General features: G+C 43.1%; 2 protein-coding genes across 2 annotated transcripts in view; both read right to left on the reverse strand.

The window, feature by feature from the left end:
• LOC124137513 overlaps positions 1 to 24,901 on the reverse strand; it is a 493,827-nt gene that overhangs the window by 150,674 nt on the left and 318,252 nt on the right. The window lies entirely within an intron of this gene.
• LOC125376116 lies at positions 5,054 to 23,278 on the reverse strand. Its single transcript, XM_048387758.1, has 4 exons — positions 23,244 to 23,278; positions 21,134 to 21,240; positions 10,818 to 10,854; positions 5,054 to 6,448 (listed from the first exon to the last, which is right to left on the reverse strand). The coding sequence occupies exons 3-4, from the start codon at positions 10,852 to 10,854 to the stop codon at positions 5,112 to 5,114; spliced, it is 1,374 nt and encodes a 457-aa protein (XP_048243715.1). The 5' UTR covers positions 21,134 to 21,240; positions 23,244 to 23,278; the 3' UTR covers positions 5,054 to 5,111.

The following is a 24,901-nucleotide window of genomic DNA, read 5'->3' on the forward strand; positions in this document are numbered from 1 at the left end:
GTACAAGGTATTGAGCCGAAATGTTGTGGAGAGAACACTAGGTGATTGTAGTCATCTCAGTTATCGGTACATAGGAAAAGTACAAGGCGAAGGTCAGCGACCATCAATAACGCGTATGTCCCCCGTTGGAATCGAAAGGGGCCTGACATCTCCTGCCCATGGAAGAGATGAGTATGCGAATCACATCCTGGGGAATGGTAGCCCACTCGGACTGCAACGCAAAAGCCAACTGCTGCAACGTCTGGGGTTGTGGTTGACGTCGGCTTAGCCGTCTATTCAATTCATCCCACAGGTGTTCTATCGGGTTCAAATCCGGGGAGATCTGGACGCCAGGGGCGAACATCAACATTGTTGGTGTGTAGACGGGCTCTTGTGATCCGTGCTATATGCGGTCGAGCGTTGTCCTGCTGGAATACACCGTTGCCGTTGGCTGCAATTTGGAGGACGTGTGGTAGAATTTCGTTGATGTATCATTGAGCCGTACGATTGCCCTGGATATGGCCCAAACCTGTCATGCCATGATGAGAGATAGACGCCAACAACATAAACGCTACCCCCTCCAAACCTGTCCACATCCTGTACTTAGTTTCAGGCATAACGTTCTTCCCAATGTCTGTAGACCCATGCTCTTCCATCCCCTCGACGGTGGAGAAATCTTGAATCGTCGCTGAATCAGATATCTCTCCATCGCAGTTGAGGCCATACCCTGTGTTGACGACACCAATGCAGTCGCTGTTGACGATGTTGTCGAGGTGGCTGCGGTCGTCCTTTCACGTAGGTGGCGCAGTCGGATGTAGCGATGTTGGGTGGGGGTGGGGGGGGGGGGTGGGGGGGGGGGGTGGGGGGGGGGGGTGGGGGGGGAATTAGTTTTGGCCGATCACGCGTTGACCCATGCTGTTCAAACCGATTCCATAGCCGTGTGATGGTGCTGGGCGCTACTTTGAAAACCCTGGCTACAAGATTGTTGATGGGGCGTCAATCAATACTCACCCCTCACTCTCTTACTTACTGTTATGACACTGGTATTCAAAGTATCCCGATGTGCACGTGCATGGATACGGAGTCCCGTCTGAACACACCGTTGATGCAGAACATGCTGTCTTGTCTGGAACATAACCAAGAAAACCATGGAACGCAACACACAATATCAAGTCCTCACTTTCCAAGAACATAAAACTTACTTTCAATAACCTTGTTTGTATATGACGACAAACCTTAGATATACAGATCATGATCGTGACCTTATTCGTTATCTTAACTCAACAAAGATTATGATAATCAATAGAAAAAGGCCTAAAAAATAGGTTTAGGTATACAGTGGACTGTATAGGCACACGTATCGGTATGCAATCAATTCGTTACTTTCTTAAGCAGTTATTTCCCGTATGTGTGCTTTTATCAATAACTGCATGGATTGTCTGGTCCAGTCTTGATTATGTACGTTTTATTATATCTGATCACGGGTTTGTAACAGTTTCCTCACGATTAAAAAAGATCCTTGGTATGCAGGATAAGCTGTATTCGTCCGTATCATTATAGTGGTGAAGACATGTACTTTATGTATCAGTCAGGATTCACGTGGACACAACAGAAAGGGATACAACAGAAAGGTCCCCAGTAGCCCAAGCTTGTCATACGAGGCGACTTAATCTTAATCATCAGACTCGGTGACTCTTGACTGCGTTTGTACAAAACTGGGTGGAGCAAAATTTAAGTCCAAATTATTTTCTGTGTTTAATGGACGTACAGCATTAACCCCTTCTTACGTAAATTCAACAGTCAATATTATCGTCTACATGGTCCAGAGGAAATGTTTCCCAAACTACTGAGAAAGTCTTTCGCACAAGTGGTCCCAAGGTGTAAGTGGTTACACTTGATACACCACGTGTTTTCTCCGTATCTGTGCCTGTTAATTACAACTATGTCATAACAAAGTATAAATACAACTACGGATGGCCCAGTCGTCTAAGGCGCCGCGATTCGCTGTGCAGAGTTGCGTCCCTTGGCCACGCCAGAAACCTATGATTGTGGGTTCGAATCCCGATCCGCCCCGATTATGTTGCTAGGTTTGTCAGTACCATACCCGTGCTCGTGGGTTTCACCGAAGTGCTAAACGCCTGAGACCTGCATCACTTCGGGCTTTCCTCCCAAATTAAGCTGACACGCCGCCATATAACTGGAATACTGTTAAAAGCGGCGTTAAACACATCTCACTCACTCACTAAATACAACTAATATTAACGCAAATATGTTCTTATAAATATTTGATAAATAATCAGATTATAACAAATACACACTCAATACATACTAAAAGAGATTATCTTTTTCACTTGCTTTCCTTTATCTGTTTTACTTCTTTCTCTCTGTTTACAATTCATATATAGTCTAGTGATCATTTTCGACCGATTGGTCCCAACCACGTCTATTAACCCATTTTCCCTTTCGTGCTACCGTCCCAACCTCGCCACTTAAGCCATTTTCCCTTTAGCGGTATCCGTATTTTACAAAATTTTAATTAAGATTTCGCTGTATCGGGCCGATACCGTCTACATAATAAATCCTTATGATTACGGGTTGTAAGACGGCTTGTATATATATATCTCCTGGCGGTGCTGACTTAGCGTTTTCAAAAACGTATACTTTGTATAAAAACTGTTAAAACGTTTATATTTCTTAACACAGTGTAACCAAATTGTATAACAGTTAACTTGAGTTGATTGTCTTTCCAGCAGTATTTATATTCAGCAAATCAAAGAGGGATCTGCGTTATTCAGCCATAGGTAAAAATGCTGGTATTGTAAGTTTGCTATTATTTTACATAACTCGCAATGTGGAAGCACTCGAATGTTTCAAGTAAAGTCGAGTAAGCCCTTTTGTTTGAAATACAGATACCCGATGAGAGATTATGACATTTCTATCAAATTATGCATTCATTGAGAATTGCCCGTGAATGTATGTATGCACTGATACAAAATCCCGCTGAAATTGTCAGTGTTCTTCTAAGTCCAAACAAAATTGACGGAAGTGGTCGTGATTAGTTCATTCGCAGACTGTTTCATAGATTATGTTATAATAAGAATGACAGTTAGGAATATATCGATATGAAATAAAATAGTCTACACAATCTTACACAAAGTGACATTGCTCGATACTGGACATCATTATTATTTCTTAATAATTAACAAAATTATACTGACTTGTTAACACCCAAGACTAAGTACACGTTATTTCAATCAACGTTGTCATCGGCACTAAATGTATTCAATGATCCTATTTTTCGATCACCCGTAACTCTGGCGCCATGTAATACAAGTATCGCTTCGTTGTACAATCACGCAGGCAGGCAGCTTATACATTTCAGGTGTGTACATGCTCGATCCAGAGACGCCCCCCCTCCTTCTCTTTTGAAAGCCAAATGTAGTACATTTTGATATTTTGGACCCCTCCCTTTCAGAAATTCTTGATCCGCCCATGCTGCCGATTACTTTTGGCTCACGTGTTGATCACGAACTTCCTGCCTATGAACGTAAAACGTGTGCCACATTAATATGAACTATCATAGCTGTCTTTCCATATTTTAGATTTGAATATTTTATATCAGTCAGTGTCTCTAATAGAATGAAAATCTGCACTGTTGTTTCAAGTTAAACTAGGCAGAAATAGATCGAGAAGCACCAGTGACGGTGACCACTTTACGAATATCACCATATTTCGCAATCCGTAGCACTGTATAACATATGAAACGCAAGATGTTAAAGCTGAGATGATTGGGGTGATCATAGTTTTGATGCTGAATTTAAACTGAGTGTTTGACATCTCAATATTCACAGTTGAAAAGGAAGTTTTATCGAAACCAATATGTTCCCTTGGCATTGAAGGGGCTGCAGAATGAGGAACCAAGATGGTTAACCCCACGTGTTTGCAACAAAATGTTTGCTACTAAATGGATCGGGTGGTCAGGCTCGGTGACTTGATTGATTGGATGTCATCGTATCCCATATGCGTTAACCAATGTTCATGATGTCAGTCACTGGATTGTGTGGTCCAGACTCGATTATGTGATTGAGTGAATGAGTTAGGTTTAACGCCGCTTTTAACAGTATTCCAGTTATATCGCGGCGTGTCAGCTTAATGTGGGAGGAAAGCCCGAAGTGATGCAGGTCTCAGACGTTTACCACTTCGGTGAAACCCACGAGCACGGGTATGGTGCTGACAAACCTAGAAACATAATCGGGGCGAACCGGGATTCGAACCCACAATCAAAGGTTTCTGGCGTGCCCAAGGGACGCAACTCTGCACAGCGAATCGCGGCGCCTTAGACGACTGGGCCACCCGTGCCCCCCTCGATTATGTCCATACCACAGTCATATTACTGGAGTACTGCGGAGTTCGGCGCAAACAACAAACACAAAAACAAATACTACTTCACAATCATTGTGATGTATGTGAAGATGACAGAAAGTCACTGTTCTTTATTTAGCGGTATGCGGTTGAATGGCTTGGCTTGGACAGGGGTGATAACTGCGGGTGGATGGTATGAGAGAAAAAGCATGCGGGGAGGCGTGAAATTTGAAAGTGTGCATCGCTGTGAGTGATAACCTGATGTACGGCTGTTGTTAACGCTATGATTTTGCCACGAAATGTGTAAGTAATACATTGCATATGCATGCATGATAAATTTATTTATGAAAGGGGTGTAATTTAATATATTGTTCGTTTAAAGCCAGAATTATTTGAGAGTTACCACCGTGTTGTGACGTGTGCATGTTATTACCGTATTAACCGTAAATTTTGGATTATTACGGAGTGAGTTTGTATTGTGACAAGCGAGGTGTGTTTCGGACATGAGGACATGCAAGTAAGTTTGTTGTTTGTATGGTTTCAGCTTGAACCTGCATTGTATGGTAAACGTTGAACATTGACTGTTCGGATACATCACAGAATAAAGCAGTGTATGTGTGAGAAAATGCAGAATCTGATGTTTATTGTTTTTTGCATACTACAGTATGGTTCATACAACTTATGATCCTAATGTGAAAACGTATATTTCTCAATACCCCCAACGTTCAAGCAGTGTTTGCTGTTACTAGTTTTCAACGTTAACTGACAGGTTAAAATGATAACTTGATAATGGACAGGTAGCTATTGTGAACGTTGATACTGTACTTACCAACATCATTTGTCAGATTCATTCCGGCCGGATGGGTATATACACACTGGCTGTCACTATACGGAAACATGTACATCATAGCGCCAAATGGAACCTCATCTAGGTGGGTCAAGTGGTAGAATCCTGGTAATGTCAACTCCACTGATGCCTCTGAGAAACAGCTGCCTTTAATAACTTTGAATTGCGGAAATATCTGTGGTCGTATTCCGAGAACCTTGTCAGTGGGAACAATGACTGTTATATACATTTTCTGCAGGTCAACTGTCGGATTAAGAACGGGTTTTCCAATGTCATAAGAGCTGGAATATAAACTAGTCGGTGGAACGATTGCCAGTGACGGTGTGTCTATAGTCATCTGCACAACAAGAACTGGTTTGTCGGCTTCAATGTACACTGGACCTGTGGTAGAATCAACAGTTATGTCATGAGACTCCCGTGCACCCACAGAGAAAGATATACCACTGACGGACGGGGAGCGTACGGAGGTCGACGCTTTTGATCCAACAACTCTGTATATAGCACCACCAGTACTTGGTGGTGGTACTGGCAAGTAAAAGCTTCTCCCAAATGACTTCACAGGCAGCAACATTTCTTGCATGCCGTCTTTAAATCCTGGGTAAGGCCTAAACTTCATGTTATGCCCACTAATCACAGCCACGGGTTTGTCACTGGTGATCAGTGTTCCAGTAATGTCCTCTGCACAGTAGGCGCCAACTGTCTGATACTCGTTGAGTGTAAATGTTCTACTCTCCCCATTGAAGAATGTCCCATTGCCACACCTACCTGCCATGAGGGGTCCTTGTATCTTAAGACTGGTGTTCACCTGGGTATTGTTCTCCGTAGCGATGATGAGGAAAGCAGTCTGTGTGGTCTTTGTGTAGGGAAGTTCAGGGACAGTATCTGTGTGATTATCAATGTGTGTCACTACAATGTATTCCGTGGATAAAGTCTCAATCGGCAAGGCAAGGTATCCTTCTCCTTGATTAGCAAGTACGTGGTAACAGAACAAGGTTATTTCCTCAGTGGATGTAAAGTAGAATGACATGTCAGTCACCTGAAGGTTGGCTTGGTAATAAAAACTTTCATTAACTTTGTACTTGTAGTCTACCATGCTTTGGATGTGTAAATCTTCCGAAATACCGAATCCACTCTCAACGTGAACAGTGGCATTGAATTCAGACAGAATCACAAAGAACATGTTTGGAAAGCTTTTATCTGAGTATGGTTGTTCAAAGAACGCTGCAACGAATCGTCGTCCCTTGGGCATCGCTGAAGCACCTGAAGACAAATGTGAATGAAGACAGAGTGAAGGAGTATACATATTGAGTCTGTTTGTGTTGTGCGTTTGTTGTTTAACTCCGCACTCAGCAATATTCCAGCTACATGTATATGACGGTGGTCTGTAAATAATCGAGCCTTGTCCAGACAATCCAGTGTTTGACATCATAAGTATCGATCAAGCAAATGGAATACGATGACATGCATCAAACAGTTGGGTCTTTTACGGTCGCTTATTCTATCCACGAGCATACCAAGTACGTACACCATGCATTAAACCCGTGAAGATCCGGGGTAGAATAGGTCAGTCCAGTGATTGACATCATGAGCATCGATCCACGCAACAGGGACATGATGGCATGCATCAACCAATTCAACCACTTCAAACCGAGGTCTTTTTAATTCTGGTGTCCCCCCGCCGTGATATTGCTGGAATATTTCTAAAAGCGGCGTAAAACCATACTCACTCACTCACCATGTCACATAAATCAATTGTTGTTGGTCTATTCTTGTGGTGGAAACGCATGAATTCAGTGTCTGTTCATGAATGCCGAATCTCTACAGATAAAACGCTACACTTGTGCAAGGAAACCATTCCTGTCATTCCACGTCATGTTCAATATTAAAAACAACATCCTCCAAAAAGCCTGTTAACCGGTAAAATGGCTGCAATTTACATTGTTAAAGCTGATGACCCCATATCAGGAGCAGAATATAGCTTATGCTTCTCTTGGCGATAGACAAATGTATGTATGTACAAATCATGCGCCAGTGGAGATTCTAAACAATCGAGGTCGCATTTATCATCGCCATACATTGGCAATACGCGGGTTCATTTTACCCTATGCATCCTGCATTACTTAGGGTTTTGTTATAAAAAATATGATTTTCAAGATTGTATTATTTCTGGCATATCCCCTCTGACCCCTCGTCTTTCTCCTCAATATCCACTTTCCTCTCTGCCATTTCGCCTTCCCCCTTCCTCTCTCCTCTGACCTCACCCCTCTCTCCTCTGACCTCCCCCCTCTCTCCTCTGACCTCATCACCCCTCTCTCCTCTGACCTCATCACCCCTCTCTCCTCTGACCTCACCCCTCTCTCCTCTGACCTCACCCCTCTCTCCTCTGACCTCACCCCTCTCTCCTCTGACCTCATCATCCCTCTCTCCTCTGACCTCATCACCCTTCTCTCCTCTGACCTCCCATCTCTCCTCTGACCTCAACCCTCTCTCCTCTGACCTCAACCCTCTCTCCTCTGACCTCACCCCTCTCTCCTTTGACCTCATCATCCCTCTCTCCTCTGACCTCATCATCCCTCTCTCCTCTGACCTCCCCTCTCTCCTCTGACCTCACCCCTCTCTCCTCTGACCTCACCCCTCTCTCCTCTGACCTCCCCCCTCTCTCCTCTGACCTCATCACCCCTCTCTCCTCTGACCTCATCACCCCTCTCTCCTCTGACCTCACCCCTCTCTCCTCTGACCTCACCCCTCTCTCCTCTGACCTCATCATCCCTCTCTCCTCTGACCTCATCACCCTTCTCTCCTCTGACCTCCCCTCTCTCCTCTGACCTCAACCCTCTCTCCTCTGACCTCACCCCTCTCTCCTTTGACCTCATCATCCCTCTCTCCTCTGACCTCATCATCCCTCTCTCCTCTGACCTCCCCTCTCTCCTCTGACCTCATCATCCCTCTCTCCTCTGACCTCATCATCCCTCTCTCCTCTGACCTCCCCTCTCTCCTCTGACCTCACCCCTATCTCCTCTGACCTCAAACCCTCTCTCCTCTGACCTCATCACCCCTCTCTCCTCTGACCTCATCACCCCTCTCTCCTCTGACCTCACCACTCTCTCCTCTGACCTCACCCCTCTCTCCTTTGACCTCATCATCCCTCTCTCCTCTGACCTCATCACCCCTCTCTCCTCTGACCTCCCCTCTCTCCTCTGACCTCACCCCTCTCTCCTCTGACCTCACCCCTCTCTCCTCTGACCTCACCCCTCTCTCCTCTGACCTCATCACCCCTCTCTCCTCTGACCTCACCACTCTCTCCTCTGACCTCACCCCTCTCTCCTTTGACCTCGTCATCCTTCTCTCCTCTGACCTCATCACCCCTCTCTCCTCTGACCTCCCCTCTCTCCTCTGACCTCACCCCTCTCTCCTCTGACCTCACCCCTCTCTCCTCTGACCTCACCCCATTCTTCTCTGACCTCATCACCCCTCTCTCCTCTGACCTCATCACCCTACTCCTCTGACCTCATCACCCCTCTCTCCTCTGACCTCCCCCTCTCTCCTCTGACCTCCCCCTCTCTCCTCTGACCTCACCCCTCTCTCCTTTGACCTCATCATCCCTCTCTCCTCTGACCTCATCACCCCTCTCTCCTCTGACCTCCCCCTCTCTCCTCTGACCTCACTCCTATCTCCTCTGACCTCACCCCTCACTCCTCTGACCTCACCCCTCTCTCCTCTGACCTCATCATCCCTCTCTCCTCTGACCTCATCACCCCTCTCTCCTCTGACCTCCCCCTCTCTCCTCTGACCTCACCCCTCTCTCCTTTGACCTCATCCCTCTCTCCTCTGACCTCATCACCCCCTCTCCTCTGACCTCCCCCTCTCTCCTCTGACCTTATCCCTCTCTCCTCTGACCTCATCACCCCTCTCTCCTCTGCCCTACCGTCTCTCACCTTTCCCTCTGCCCTCTCCCCTCTGCCCTCTCCCCGCATCCCCTCCCTATTTCCCCTCTGTCCTCTCTTTTCCCCTCTCCCATTTCGCATCTCCCCTTCCCCCTGCCCCTCCGTCCCCACCCCTTTCCCTTCTGGTTTCATAAGAATATATATAAGTTCAATGGACATGTCCTGAGAGAATATGTTCTGGTTCCCCCGATGTACAGTTTGAAGCATTCACTTACAAACATATAATCCGTGACTCCGAGTTTCGAGCAGCTTATTCTCTTTCTTAAATAGCTCGCTACTACCATTCGAATTTAGTATACAGGTACACTCATTCAAAGGCAACTGGAACATGTATGGATGGATGTGAAATATTTATTCTCAAGTTGCAGCTGGTTATTCGGACTATCATAATCCAGAATTATCCGGCATTTGTGTGGAAAGAATGATGTACTGCAGAAATTTGGTGAAAAGATGGAAATATCTCAGAAACACAACAGAGTGAGAGCCTGGCGCCGAAACACACCAACATGACATGCACGTGCGACATCACTTGTTGGGCTATAAAAAACGCTGGGTTTTCATTTGCATGCAATCACAATCTTACAACAATTGAACTGCGAAAACATGCCATGACTGACGGAAGCCCAACGCAACAACGCCATCGACCGACTGCAAACAGGAAATCATCTTTGCCTGGAGCCAGGTTTTGCCACGTAACAAAGCACCGTTATAAGACTGTTGCACCGTTATAAGACACACGGGACAACATGTGATCATGACCTTCCCAGATCCAGTCGACCGCGTATCACTACTAGAGCACAGGACAGATTCATACGGCTACGTCACTTACGTGAATGAACCACCACGGCCACTCCTACAACTACGGCAATACCAGGATTGCGTAGGATATCAGCCCAGACTGTGAGGAAGGTATTCGCGTTGAAGGCATTCGCGCTAGACGACCAGTTTGCGGTGTCATTTAGACGGACCTGCATCGTCGGCTGCGACGTCAATGGTGTCAAGGTCACAGAATATGGCCAAAACTGCGATGGAGACAAGTTTGGTTTAGTGACGAGTCACGTTTTATCTTTCGCCTTGCGGATGGTAGGCGACGTGTTTACAGGCATCGTGGGGAACGTTATGCACGAAACTGCGAACAGGAAGTAGGCAGATTTGGTGGTGGAAGTGTGATGATGTGGGCAGCCATCTCCTTCACTGCTAGAACCGAATTGGTGCAAGTTCTGGGAATGTAACGGCAACGTTCAACTTTATGAATAACAACTTATGGTTTATTGCATACAGTGATGTTGCGATGTAGATTCCTACACCGTTACCAAGCTGAAGTGACAACAACCAAGTGATGAGAGGTATACATGCATGACAATGTTGGAATAGGCAGCATTGATTAACATTGAAAACAACAGGTAATAGATACCGGTAAGTAGCATACAGAAGTCTAGATGGAGCCAAAGGTACAGTGAGAATAGCAAATAGCACACAGGTAATGAAGCAACGGATAATGAAGCCAGGTGGTTTTGTTGTCTGAGCTCGAGATCTTACAGCGTGTCGAAATTCCACATTACCGCCTTTCGAAATGAAGAACTAGGCACGAAAAGCACGAGTACCGCGACCGTACAGTATTGTATATATTTTGTTGATTTACATGTGATAGTGTATAAACTGGAAAAGACATTTTGTGTACTTACCTGCCCATAACAAAAAAAACAGCCAGAGCGACTTCATCTGGAATGAGAAATTGGTAAACATATACGACCTTATCGCCGTGATATAACTGAAATACGTATAAAACACTCGTTGAACATACACATACTCATCCACTCACATCTCTTGTGTGTCACTGCTAAGAAACCATTTTATTGATAACAATATCAAAATGATCTAACTACCTGTCTAACTAAAAGGCTTAGGGCGTTTGTATAACACCCATAACTCCTGCCCTTATCACGAAGCCAACACGCTGCACCCACTTGCTTGATTTTAAATTGTCATTAGTGGCCTTCCTTACAAACATTCACTGGTCGAGTATAAAATTCCTTTACTAATAGCGGAGCCATCTAGCCTCGCCCACTTGCATAAACCTAAGTTATCCAATGGAGGTCTTTCTTACAAATATTGGGGCGGTCGGGTAGCCTAGACCTACATTAAAATTCCACTTCCTGGAATGGCTTGTACAGCACCAAACTATCAATTTCGATTTCCATGAGTTTAACAGCTTGGCGCGATGAAATGAATATACTAGTGTCGAATGTATAACTTTAAATGGCTCGTCCAAAAGCTCATCAATAGAAATTGCCAGTCGCTTCCGTTAACACAGATACTCTTTTGGGAAAAGCTGCTACGTTCCTTCACTGAAACATTGTTGTCGTTCTGTTTAGACGTTACTTATTGTTTTTAAAGAACTTGTCGGTCACTTGAAACTCGTATCCTATAACATTGACTCCTTTATGGATATATGCCATGGATATATGCCATGGATATATGCCATGTTACTGGCATATTACACTCAAGAATACTAAAACCCTTACACTCTTTTTTCATAGAATGATCATGTGTCATCGAAGCATTATTATTATATTATTTTTAATGATGCGACTTTCAAACAAATCTGGAACCTTGAACTATAGCATATTTAACAAAAGGTGAAAAAAACGAGAGGCCAGGGTAAAATATTTGTGCATAAATATATAATTTGTATTACGCTTGTTGATTTATAACTTGGTCTGTGGATGGCATTTACAAGTTGGATGTTTACCACTGACCACGGAGGCGGTCTAGTGTTGATGGTCAGTTTTTGTGTTACAGCTACAGCGACATTGTAATTGTGATGTTAGAATCTACAGCGTGCCGTACTACGAAGTCGAGATGTAATTTCAGTTGAGGAGTCAAGTTAAGTGATCGTATGTCATGGCCTGTTTGTCCGGCGCCCGGCGTCCGGCGTCCGGCGTCCACACCTTATCGAAAAAACCCTATATCAGCATTGCTATCAGTATTTATATCCAAATACTTTCTTCATAAATACTGAGGAATAAAAAGTAACTCTAAAATAATATGATTATTTTTGAAAAAAATATGATGTCATCATTAAAACTATTCATACCAACGTTCAGCTCCCACAGTCTGGCATTACCGAGTAATCAAGAGCATTCGATCAATTTGTCAAAATAAGGTCAACATTGTGCCGACACGGAAGGTATTGGTTGCGTCCCACTACCCAACTATACATTTACCAAATGTCATTACGTTTTGAACCAAAATGATTTAGTAATGGCCATCAATAGGTTTTTCAATATGGATGCCAAAAGAACAAGAATATGTACTTTCACCCCAACGGGTCATGTGGTTGTTGAGGACTTGATGTGCTCTGTTCAAAGAAATGCCTTTGATGAAAATTGTAGAGCGTGGTTCAGGCGGAAATGTCATCAAGGTGGAATATTAAATATCGCGAGTAACAGACCATTTGTATATCCACTACTAACTAAGCATGTACAAAGTTCGTTGAACGGAATTCACGGAGTAATGGCCATAAATAGTTTTGTTCCTATGAGTGAGTGAGTGAGTATGGTTTTACGCCGCTTTTAGCAATATTCCAGCAATATCACGGCGGGGGACACCAGAAATGGGTTTCACACATTGTACCCATGTCGGGAATCGAACCCGGGTCTTCGGCATGACGAGCGAACGCTTTAACCACTAGGCTACCCGACCGCCCCATTTGTTCCGTTGATGACGCCCGTATTTGTTCATGACGTCGGAACGCGATTTTCAGTAAGGATGCCACGGTATCTCTTTTAACTCACTCACTTTAATTTACAGTTACAGAGCACGGGTATGGTGCTGACAAACCTAGAAACATAATCGGGGCGAACCGGGATTCGAACCCACAATCATAGGTTTCTGGCGTGCCCAAGGGACGAAACTCTGCACAGCGAATTGTGGCGCCTTAGACGACTCGGCCACCCGTGCCCCCTGAGTGAGTGGGTGAGTGAGTGAGTGAGTGGGTAGGGATTTTGGGTGGGTGTGTTCTTTTCCTATGACATTTGGTTTGCTTGTCGTCGTACCCCGACTGCCTCGGACGTTGCTCGTCACACGCGAATCTCTGGATTGTCTGGTCCAGGCTCGGTTACTATCAGCCTACAATGTCCACTAGACAGGAATATCATTCAAATCATGTACCACTGGAGAGAGATGCTCTTTTATCGCTGACCAACTATCGTAAATGTATCACTCAGTATTTGAATGTGACACTTGAAATGGATAGATGATAATTTAATGACACAAAGGATTCTGTGAGCAGCTGTTAATTACTAGCTGTCGCATCTTACGTTGATGTTTTGTTGCCGTGGCAACGTCCGGCGGTGTCCACGTTTGTTTTGTGCATGCATAACATCATGGATAAATCATTGCTACCTGGGTTGAATCTTAATTTGTATATTCCAGTCAGTGAATAATTAATCGGACAGGATCCTTTGATCATAGTTCTGTACAGACACCTCTTTAATCAACAGCTCATTTCTAAGGTGCTATTTTCCATCCACTATGTGGCTTCTTTAAGTGCACAATTAGTTTGCTATGGTATCCAGTTACTACTGTGATGGTATTCAGTAACTACTGTGATGGTATTTAGTTACGTGAGTGGGCGGGAAATTCATATGACATTTGGTTTGCTTGTCGTCGTACCCTGACTGCCTCGGGCTTTGCTGGTCACACGCGAATCTCTGGATTGTCTGGTCCAGACTCGGTCACTTACAGGCCGTCATGTGAGTAGACTATTGCTGAGTGTGACGCTAAATAACAGAGGAGGCGTGTTTTATCAAACTTATGAACCTTCTAAATGCAAGAAATACCAGAAAAAATAAGAAAACATCGACATACCTTATAGTGAAACAATACAATGTATCGCGGTATAAAAGGAATTCGCTAAAAGCGTTCGAGAGAAAAAACACGTGCAGCATGCACAAGCTGGAGTCCTGGCGGTAGCTCAGTGGGAAACACAACTTAACACGATATGTGAGGTTGCATGTTCGATTCACGTGACATCTTCCCGAGGCAAGTCCAGTTTCCACCCTTGCCGAACTTGGCCGGAACTTCCAGACTCGATTGTAGCGCAACCAATGACTATTACGAGTTATTTCCATTTTATGTCCCTCCTATTGACCAATCGTATTCCACCTTTCAGCGGAGGCGGCCCCACGGGTGTTGGACCAACATTAAGTATATAACTGTATATACAGTGAAACTAGTGGAAGCTTGCTGAACGTCTACATATAATTGAAGTGATTATATAACTTACCTTTATTTACTGTTTCACTTTGCAAATTACTGTTTGTATTATAATGTGATTCAGTATAACTGTATAAATTTAAACGGAAAGCTTTGTCGTTGTGTACATGAATTTGAACAAACTAGTGAAAGAATATTTTCCCCAATAAGGCTAGATTATCCAATGCAGCGCTCTTTGGTTGCCAAACAAATTATCAATAAATGTGTACATGGTTCACCATAAAGAGTAAAGTCTTCTCCGGAGATATTTCTCACACTCAGGATGTTAGAGTTTAATACAGAGCCGTATTTCGTCCTTCGCCAGAAAAGGACTGCATACGTCTTAACTATACTGAACCGCAAAAGAAACGTCACCCCAAGTAACATCGCATGAAAAGTTGTCATTTAAATATCTGGGTCATTTTTGTCAACGTTTCATAAATTTAACCTTACCTTGCCCGATCGCCCAAACGCATCACGGCGACGGCCATGGTAACCCGATGCACGTGAGTTCCGTGCAAATTGAAATGCACATGCGTTCCCCCATTTCTTGCCCTATAAAAATCCACCCAGATCGGATAACATTCATTCGTTATTGAATTGCTACCAAGACTGACAAGAAATCAGCGACATCAAGCCCTTGGATGATTGCAAGTTGGAAAAACCGCCAGGCAAGTAGTCGATGCATTTCAAGTCCAAGACCAAGGGTCACCACCACCCGATTGTGCGACAGCATCTTCAAGATCGCTTTGTTACTGCTGCGGAAACTGCTCGACAGACCATGGTGACACACCAGCGACACATTAGTGAGGACACCGTGCGTCGACGATTGGCTAGCAGACACCTCTACTGTCACAGGCCAGACCGAGCAATTCTGACGCCATGTCATAGCCGGGACCGTCTTCAGTGGGCACCACAGCACAAGCATTGGCGCCACCAGCAGTGGAGAAGAGTCCTCTTCTCAGACGAGAGCCGTTACTGTATTTCAACTATAGATGGCAGAGATAGAGAGAGAGAGTCTGTCGACGCCTAGGGGAACGTTATTCGGATGCTTGTGTTATTGAGAGAGACTCCTGGTGTGGTCCGAGCATCATGGTGTGGGGTGGAATTGTTCTTGCACAGAGGGTCGGCCCTGTGGTCTTCCAGAACATCGGTCCAGGGAGAGGCAATGGTGTCACAAGTCATGTAACCACACGCCATACCTCATTTGGCACGTCGCCGCAACCACGAGTTTCAGCATGATAACGCCCGTGCCCAAACTGCGAGAGAGCAACAAGAGACAGAATGGCATCAGAACCATGCAGTGGCCTGCCCTCAGTCCCGATTTAAATCCCATTGAGCACCTGTGGGACGAGATTCAAAGACGGCTGAAATGACGTCCGACCAAGGCCGACAACTGCAGCTGAACTGCGTCAGGCGTTCCTCAGAGTGTGGGCTCAAGTGCCTATGACCTTCATCAACCGCCTCACCCATTCCATGTATCGACGTTGCACGGCAGTCATCAATACCCATGGCGGACACACGAGATACTGACTTTTGAAGCCATTTTCTCAAAGACTAGTGTTGTGTTTCACTTCAAGACATTGGACACTTTAATTTCAACCTCGATCATCAGTTTTGCCAAGTTGCATCTTTTTAATATGTCTCAAAGTATGTTTACAGTGTTTGGACAAATACGGTTTCTCATACATCTATCCATGGTGACGTTTCTATTGCGGTTCAGTATATATTTGGATGAAGGGAACGTCCCAGCCAGTTAAGACTGAATTCACAACGGACGATGGACGGCAGACTTTCTGATCTCAAAACCTTGAGGTGTCTATAGTCCGTTTGCAGCAAAATGGCACCTATCCATCATCACGTTCAACCGACAGTAGAAGTGATGTTTGAAAAGTGACACCGGAAAAGTTAATAAGAAGGGCCCCACACCAACTCGCATCCTCATTTTGAATATTGGACATGACACACACAAAATGTCAAAGAAACTATCATATAACATAGAAACATATATAGAGACGTTTAACAACTAATTATAAGATCGTTTTTTTCCAAGATTTTGATTCGTCGATGGCATATTGCTGCGGACAGACTGAAGGTCATCTGTCACAGTGCTATAAGGCATTAAACAGAGATAGAACCATATAATCTCCATATGAAAAGTAAAACTGTCCCTTCCATATATTTGTATTTATGTGACTAATTGGATAACCGAACACATTTTTTCCCTATAAACAGTATATTGTTCTTACCTCAGCGATGTTGACACAGCCTGTGTGGCTACAGGTATGCCGGACGACCAACTGACGTATTGGCGACTCGCAACGGAGTGCTTGAATGTTAACACCTACGTATTCTGACGTAAAGCTACCGACAATGTAGATATGGAGTATGCATGCATGGTAGGCTTAATAAAGGAAACAATCAAATATTACATTGATACCTTTGTTACCATGAACACAGATACTTGATCAGACACCAAGAAAACAACTCTCATGCACCAGGCTATTCTTTGTTTGGGCTTGCTGAAGTTTGAAGGAACTGAACAATGGCAAATGTAACTGACAGCTAACTGAAATGCATTATCAAATCTACCGAACCCATGAGAGTGACACTGTGTTTGTAAGCTTGGTTAATGATTTAATGCGCATTTTATGTACGGCACACGTATTATGGCATCCTTTGAATTTTTCAGTATCTGATGTTGATTTTCCCTTAGTTGCGTGAGTATTTTGTATTGCAGATCGTGAATAGATTCGGGATATTTGAACAGGATGTGGACAAGGTGGTCTCATTGCGTGTTTGTACTTAATGTCTGCAGGTTATCAGCCCTTGAGAGGAGATATAAATCATATTATGGATTGACTAAGGAAATAGTTTTAAAGGCATTATAGTGCCCCAAAACGTCAAAATGATTTAAATTTTCAAATATGTTGAACATAAATCATTAGAATTACGAACTGGAACACGCGATAGAGTCGAGTTCTTCCCTGTCGTTTACTTAAATTGTGCCTGGAGCAGTGACACTGGCCTTGTCTCGCCAGGATTGCGATACGCACAGGTAAGGTGGAATTGGGTTTAACGTCGCGTCCAAGATTATTGTTCTTATATACTGACGTGCATGCACGTCTGTGTGGCTGCTTGTACTAGCCCGCAGTGATGCTGTTTTATAGTGCTAGCCCACTGAGACACCATGCCGCAGTTTAAGATGAATACCCCACTCAGACACACACAGCATACTGACTCCGAGCCGACCAGGCCTTGTTTTATCTCCTTAATGCAGACCGCCATACAGGGTAACAGCAAGTACCGTCTTTTAACGTCTTTTGGTATGACGCGGCCGGGGATCGAACCCCGGACCATCCGCTCTCCGGGCGGACGCTCTACCACAAGACCACGGAGGCGGTTAAGTTGTATATTAACATGAGTGTCCTTACCAATGATGGCACCCAAATATGTAACAAGTGGTTCTATCTTATTTTCAATACGCCAGTCATATTGAAAAAAAGTAGTGCCACGACATTGTAGCGCACCTGGATATGACGTCAACAGATTAAAATGTCAACTGAGACAGATACTAAAACAAAGTTGCTATCAGCATTTATATCCCAATATTTTCATACACTCTGAGGAATAAAAACCAACACTAAAATCATAATGATTATTTTGAACAACATATGATGTCATAAATTAATACATGCCAAAGTTCAGCTTCCACTGTCTGGCATTTCAAAAAAGAATCTTGTTACAGAGCTTAATTAGTATGCCGTTTGAGACAATTTAAGAGCTTTCAATTTGTTAAAACGCACAGAATAAGTCTCATGACGAACTAAACATATACAAAATTTCATTATATTTTGAACCAAAATTATTTATATTAATGGTTTTCCAATATTCTGAAATGTGAGGAGGAATTTGTTTGGTCAATAGGAGGGACATGGAAGGGACATAACTCGTAATAGCCACTGGTGGCGGTACGGCCGAGCCAACTTGAAGGAATCCAGCCTGGTTTGGCAAGGGTGGAAAATGGAGTTTTATAGTCAGATAACTCCCTTGCCTCGGGAAGATGCTGTCGCATGGCAGGATTACTACTGTGCGGCGTCAGACAAACACTTACTTATTCATGCAAATTGTGTGAGTGGCGGTTCTACCGGTACGGCAGGATACGCTCACACTTCACCTGACCACCTGGAGTGATCACTGATTTTCAGTGATCCATTCGTTTAATTTTGTATCGTCATTTAGCTTCTTTTGGATTCTGTTTCGGTGGATAATTGACAAATTGGTTATTTATTATCTGTTGACGTGTTATATTTCTTCTTCTGGTATATGTCGGTCCACCTACACTATCCGATAGACATGAATATCATCCAAGTTCTGTACTATTGGAGAGAGCAAATCTGCTCTTTTTTCGTCTGACAATATTATATATTGTCTATCGTCAATGTATTATTCATACTCAGGACATGATTGTGACACTTGAAATAGATAGATGATACTTCGATGACACAAGGGATTCTATGAGCAGCTGTTATCTACTAGCTGTCGCATCTTACGTTGGTGGCATGGTTTGTTGGCATGACAACGTCCGCCGGCGTCCATGTTTGGTCGTACATGCATGACATCAAAATGAGTTCATTATTGCCACATGTTGAGAATCTTTACTTGTATATTCCAGTCAGTGAATAATTAATCGGATATGATCCTGCGATCAGAGTTCTTAGACACCTTTTAAAACATAGTATGACATCCAGTTCTTCTGTGTAGGATTAGTGAGTGAGTGAGTGAGTGAGTGAGTGAGGGAGGGAGGGAGGGAGGGAGGGAGGGAAGCGAGCGACTACCTCGGGCGTTGCCCGTCATACGAATCACCGGATTGTCTGGTCCAGACTCGGCTACATAGAGGCCGTCGTCATGTAACTAGACTAATGCTGAGTGTGACGTTAAATAACAGTGGGTGTGGTTTTATGCCTCTTTTAGCAATATTCCAGCAATATTACGGCGGAGGACACCAGAAATGGGTTTACGGCCAGACGAGCAAATGAGGTAACTACTGGACTACAAAGCAGTCCATATTTAACATCAAAGAAACATCAATCAGAGAGCGTTGGTGGGGTAGTCTTGTTGGTAAGGCGTGTGCTAGTCATGCCGAAGGCCCGGGTTCGAATCTCCACATGAGTACAACGAGTGAAGGCGGCACGAAACCACACTCACCCACTCATTCACGTTACCGCTCGTTTCGTCAACACAGAGATATTACAAATAAGGAAATAATATAAGAAAAGAAAGTTAATCAATCAGTGGAAATGTTCGAAACAACAGCAAATGAGTGAGTGAGTGAGTTGGGTTTAACGCCGCTTTTAACAGGTTTCCAGTTACATCGCGGCGTGTCAGCTCAATGTGGGAGGAAAGCCCGAATTGATGCAGGTCTCACACGTTTACTACTTCGGCGAAACCCACGAACACGGGTTGGTGCTGACAAACCTAGAAACATAATCGGGGCGAACCGGGATTCGAACCCACAATCATAGGTTTCTGGCGTGCCCAAGAGACGCAACTCTGCACAGCGAATCGCGGCGCTTAAGACGACTGGGCCACCCGTGCCACCAACAGCAAATGACACTTGCTGATATAAACTTCCTTTGCATTTTTCGGATATGTCTGTTTCAGGTCTGTTTGAGTGTTTGATTGTATAAACCTATTCACAGAGCCTTACCACACGATTCTCTTAGCGGTCTCTTACAACCAGCAAAGTTGGGTGGGAACCTATATTCTTACCAGGAATCTCCAACTAGTGCCACACCAGCACTAAGAGTATATTTGGATACACAGTGAAACTAATGGATGCTTACTGTTGTGAAAGTCTACATATAAAGTAAGTGATTGTATAATTTACATTTGTTTACTGTTAAACTTATTATACCGTTTTGATAATAAGGATTCCTGTAAAAACGGAACGCCTCACAATATATAACTTTTTGTTGTTGCCGTTGCCGTTGCCGTTGTGTAAAATAACTGTGTGGACATGTACTAAGTCTTGAAACAAAAACTTCATTTATGCCATATTCCCAGGATTAGAGCTACTGTATCTATGTTAAATGCGCTGCTCTTTCGTTGCACAGGATGTGGGTGTTCAGTTGCAGTAATATATATGTCCTTCTTGCACTCAGGGTGCTGATGTTGGAATGCAGTGACTTGTATGTATATGCCCTTCCGGCATTCCGGATGTAAGTGTTCAAATAGCGGGACAAATATGTTGTTCAGGCTACCTTGATATTAATAGTCAAATACAGACATACTGTGTCTTTCATCAGAGAAGGGCTGCAACATCGTAACCATATTGGGATGGTTGAACAGAAGCAAGTTTAAGCCAAATTCACAACGTATGATGGATAGCAGGCACCTTGATGACAAAACTGACATTGCAAGACGCGTCTACAAGAAATAGATGTGATGTTTGAAAAGTGACACCAAAAAGTGAAAGTTAATAAATACCTCACACCAACTTACATCTTAAATTTAATTGTTTAATTTAATTTTATTGCCCAAAACAATGTCAAATATCTATAATATAACACAGGGACGATTGAGACAAATATTTATATGACAGTTCGCTTAACACTCTTTTTTATTCAAACTTTCGGAGCCATAAATATTTGTATTTATGTGACTAATGCTACAGAATAAACATAAGCGCATAAGACTACAAATGTCTTCCTGTTAAAACAAACAATAAACATGTTCTTACCTTATTGACATAGACTGGGTGGCTGTTATGCTAGACGAATAACTGACGTGTTGATGAAACCGCCGATGCTCGAATGTATACGTGTTGGTATTCTGACACTAACATGGCTGCAAAGGAGATGGTATGTAGGTAAATATGTGCTTAAGGAAACAAATATTAAAGGGATGCCTTTGTTACCATCAGCAGCGGTATATATTTTATCAGCAACCAAACGAAACAAACTCTCATGCAACTTTGTTAAGGTTCGCTGAAGAAATTATTGTTTGAAGAACCCAAACAATGGCAAATGTAACTGACAGCTAACTGAAATGTATTATCAAATCTACTGAACACACTTTGTTTGGTAGCTTTGTTAAATATTTAGTTCTGATTTTAAGTACGACACTCATATTATGGATTTGCTTTGAATGTTTCGGTATCTGAATTAAATTGTCTCTGTGTTACGTTGGCATTTTGTATTGCAAGTGAAGAATGGACCCTTGATGCTTGAACAGGGCGCGTGTATGCTTGTGTGTGTGTGTGTCTGTGTGCGTGCGTGCGTGCGTGCGTTTGTACTTGAATGTCTGCAACTTATCAGGCCTTCGGGGCATAAAGTGTGATGTACCCTGGGTTTATTTCGCCTTTGTAGACATAGACTCACATACAGGGTACATCATAAGATATACCCCTCGAGATCGGTTGACAACGTCAATAGTCAATATTAGTTTTGTGTGTAGGCCTTGTTTGGCCCATATACAAGAAATGCAATGCGAAAAGTACAATGTGAAACACAATACATGGATTTTACGACGTCATGTCCTTTTTTGTGTGCATAATAAACATAATATTGTAGACGTTTTAATAAAACAGTACAAACAAACTGAGTTGTACACAATAATTTTTTTAAGTTATATATAGTTGGAAATTCCCAATACAATTCTGGCAAATAAAACTTTACGTAGTTCAATATAATGTTTACAGATCAATACGAAATGATCTTCATCTTCAACAGGCATATTGAAAACAGGACACATACGTAAACATGATTCAATCGATTGCCATCTACCCTCGTTCTGTCGTAAATGTAAAACATTTTATTTACATCTTAATTTAATAAAAAACACTGCGTTCATGTTTACTATTGTAAATACTCAAATATCTTTCAGGTTCAAACAGTGTTTATATTCTTTATACATTACATATCGGGTACTATTGTTGAGAGTTGACATCCAGTTTTGACGAAATTTATCTACAAGACACGTTTTAAATACCCCAATGAAAGCTATATTGTACCCAAGAGACTGGTTTAACCATACAAATCCCAAACCATGCGAAAATAAAATGTTACGAACAGATGCTACCCAAGTATTATGACCAATGTTGTCGAAATACATCAACATGTTTTCTTGGGAATCCACCTTCGTGCATTCTTGTTAACTTTAACCAATACGTATAATATACGCCTGCACAAATCACCAAGGATTTACCACAGGTTAACAACTCATGCAGGTGAACTCCTTTCAAATTTCAATTCAGTTTCATTCAGTGGAATTACTTAAATCCATGCAATGTTAGGCAAATCCAAGGCAGATCGGTGTACGAATGACTATCCTGGTTGTAACACATTCTTGTATGAGAATAACACATTCTTGTATGAGAATAACACAATCTATCTCAGTACCTGGTGGGATAGTGTATGTCGGAATGCCATTGCTGTCACTGAACTGTGAGAGGTCAGCTCTTAGTGCACGCACATTAGATTGTATTTCTTTAGCAGTATGAGGCACCTTGTTCTTCATCCCTCGATGATTTGTGGAATGACAACTTTATCATCTAAAACTGGCTCCCATAGGAGATATCGCTTGGGTGAGATCAAGCGATATCTACACTGCAGATATCGCTGCAATGACATTGCATCACAACGCTTTGCAGACATCACTAATGGCTCTGCTACTGATGCTGTTAGCAGCACTTTTTACGCTTAAGACGCTGCTTGTTACTGTCTACAAACTGAAAAAGTTGACATCAAATATATCAACACTACTATGAATCATTGAAGAACTTCTCCAGTTAATACACTTTGTTTTGTACCATTTTCAAAATTGAACCATAAAATACTGAAAATATTTACCTGATAGCCACCTTGCTGTCTGCCCTTGGACAATATCCTTTCAGAACAAGTTTAATATAAGGCTTTCATCCCCAACATTACCAATTATCGAAAACCCAATCAAAAGAGTTTAACCAATGGCAACCAATGAAATCAATGGATACATTTGATGTAACCAGCTTGGCATTATCAACTAGTGTAAAAAACGATTGAGGCTCTCACAAGGTTATAAAGGTTTAACTGTCACGCTATATCCACTCCCGGACTCAACCTTGATAAAAGCAACTATAACAGAGTTATAACAACAGAGGTTTTCTAAAAAGCAGATACAGTGAGGTTTGTTGTAGGCGGATGGAGAAACTTATAGCGCTTTCTTTTTGCTGGATACTGAGAGGTTTCTTGTAGGCGAACACAGTGAGGTTTGTTGTAGGGGGAAGGCGAAAGTGTAGGCCAAGAGAGGGATGTTCGTTGCATGAGGGATAGTTTTGCTGTAAACGGATACTATGAGTTTTCTTGTAGGCCGATAGACGGAGGTTTGTTCATGGCCTTTAGAGAGAGGTTTCTCGTTGGCCGATAGAGAGAGGTTTTTTATAGACCGATGGAGGCTTGTTGATGGCGGATAGAGAGGTTTCTTGTAGGCCGAAAGAGGGAGGTTTGTTGTTGGCTAATAGAGAAAGGTTTTTGTAGGCTGATAGGTAGGTTTGTTCCTGGAGGCGGCGAGAGGGGTTTCTTGTAGGCCGATAGGGGGAGGGTTGTTGTTGGCTAATAGAGAGAGGTTTGTTGTAGGCCAAAAGAGGGAGGTTTGTTGTTGGCTAATAGAAAGAGGTTTCGTGTAGGACGATAGCGAGTTTTGTTCCTGGAGGCGGAGAGAGGGGTTTCTTGTAGGCCGATAGGGGGAGGGTTGTTGTTGGCTAATAGAGAGAGGTTTCTTGTAGGCCGATAGGGAGGTTTGTTGTTGGCTAATAGAAAGAGGTTTCGTGTCGGACGATAGCGAGTTTTGTTCCTGGAGGCGGAGAGAGGGGTTTCTTGTAGGCCGATAGGGGGAGGGTTGTTGTTGGCTAATAGAGAGAGGTTTCTTGTAGGCCGATAGGGAGGGGTTCGTTGTTGGCGGAAAGAGAGAGGTTTCTTGAAGGCCGAGGCTTGTGGTTTGTATATTTGTATCTTTGTTTGTTGTTTGACGCCACACTCAGCAATATTCCAGCTGTATGACGGCGGTCTGTAAATAACCCAGTGTTTACCAGACAATCCAGTGATTGATATCATGAGCATCGATCAACGCAATTGGGATACGATAGAGGTAGATTTGCTGCAGGCAATGCATACTTGATTAGGTTCCCTTCCTGATATTCGTGAAAAATGAAAGAATAAAGGAGCTTCATTAATACAATTAACACCAATCATTAATACCATTAACTCCAATCATTAATATCATTGATGTTTAATTTGAGCTGTCAATATTGAAGTCGTTCAGCAAGTCTACATGCATTCGACATATCAACTTGTGTCCGGAATATAAAGAGGAACATTTTCCTGTCATACAGTATTGATCTTTAAACAAGGATCAAATTAGTCAAAATAAAAAGGAAACGAAGACATCAACATGCAGTATTTACATTTCCCAATAGTTTCGGAATCAATGTATTCTTGTCACATGAAAACAAACCCCCCATAAATGAAAC

This window comes from Haliotis rufescens, unplaced genomic scaffold (assembly GCF_023055435.1).
Source record: "Haliotis rufescens isolate VD_foot unplaced genomic scaffold, xgHalRufe1.0.p SCAF_7, whole genome shotgun sequence".
NCBI lineage: Eukaryota > Metazoa > Mollusca > Gastropoda > Lepetellida > Haliotidae > Haliotis > Haliotis rufescens.

Coding starts and splice junctions, on each gene's coding strand:
- LOC125376116 (XM_048387758.1), bottom strand. CDS start 10,854: ATGAAGTCGCTCTGGCTGTTTTTTTTGTTATGGGCAG. Junction 6,449..10,817: donor GTTTTTTTTGTTATGGGCAG/GTAAGTACACAA, acceptor ATTTGTCTTCAG/GTGCTTCAGCGATGCCCAAG.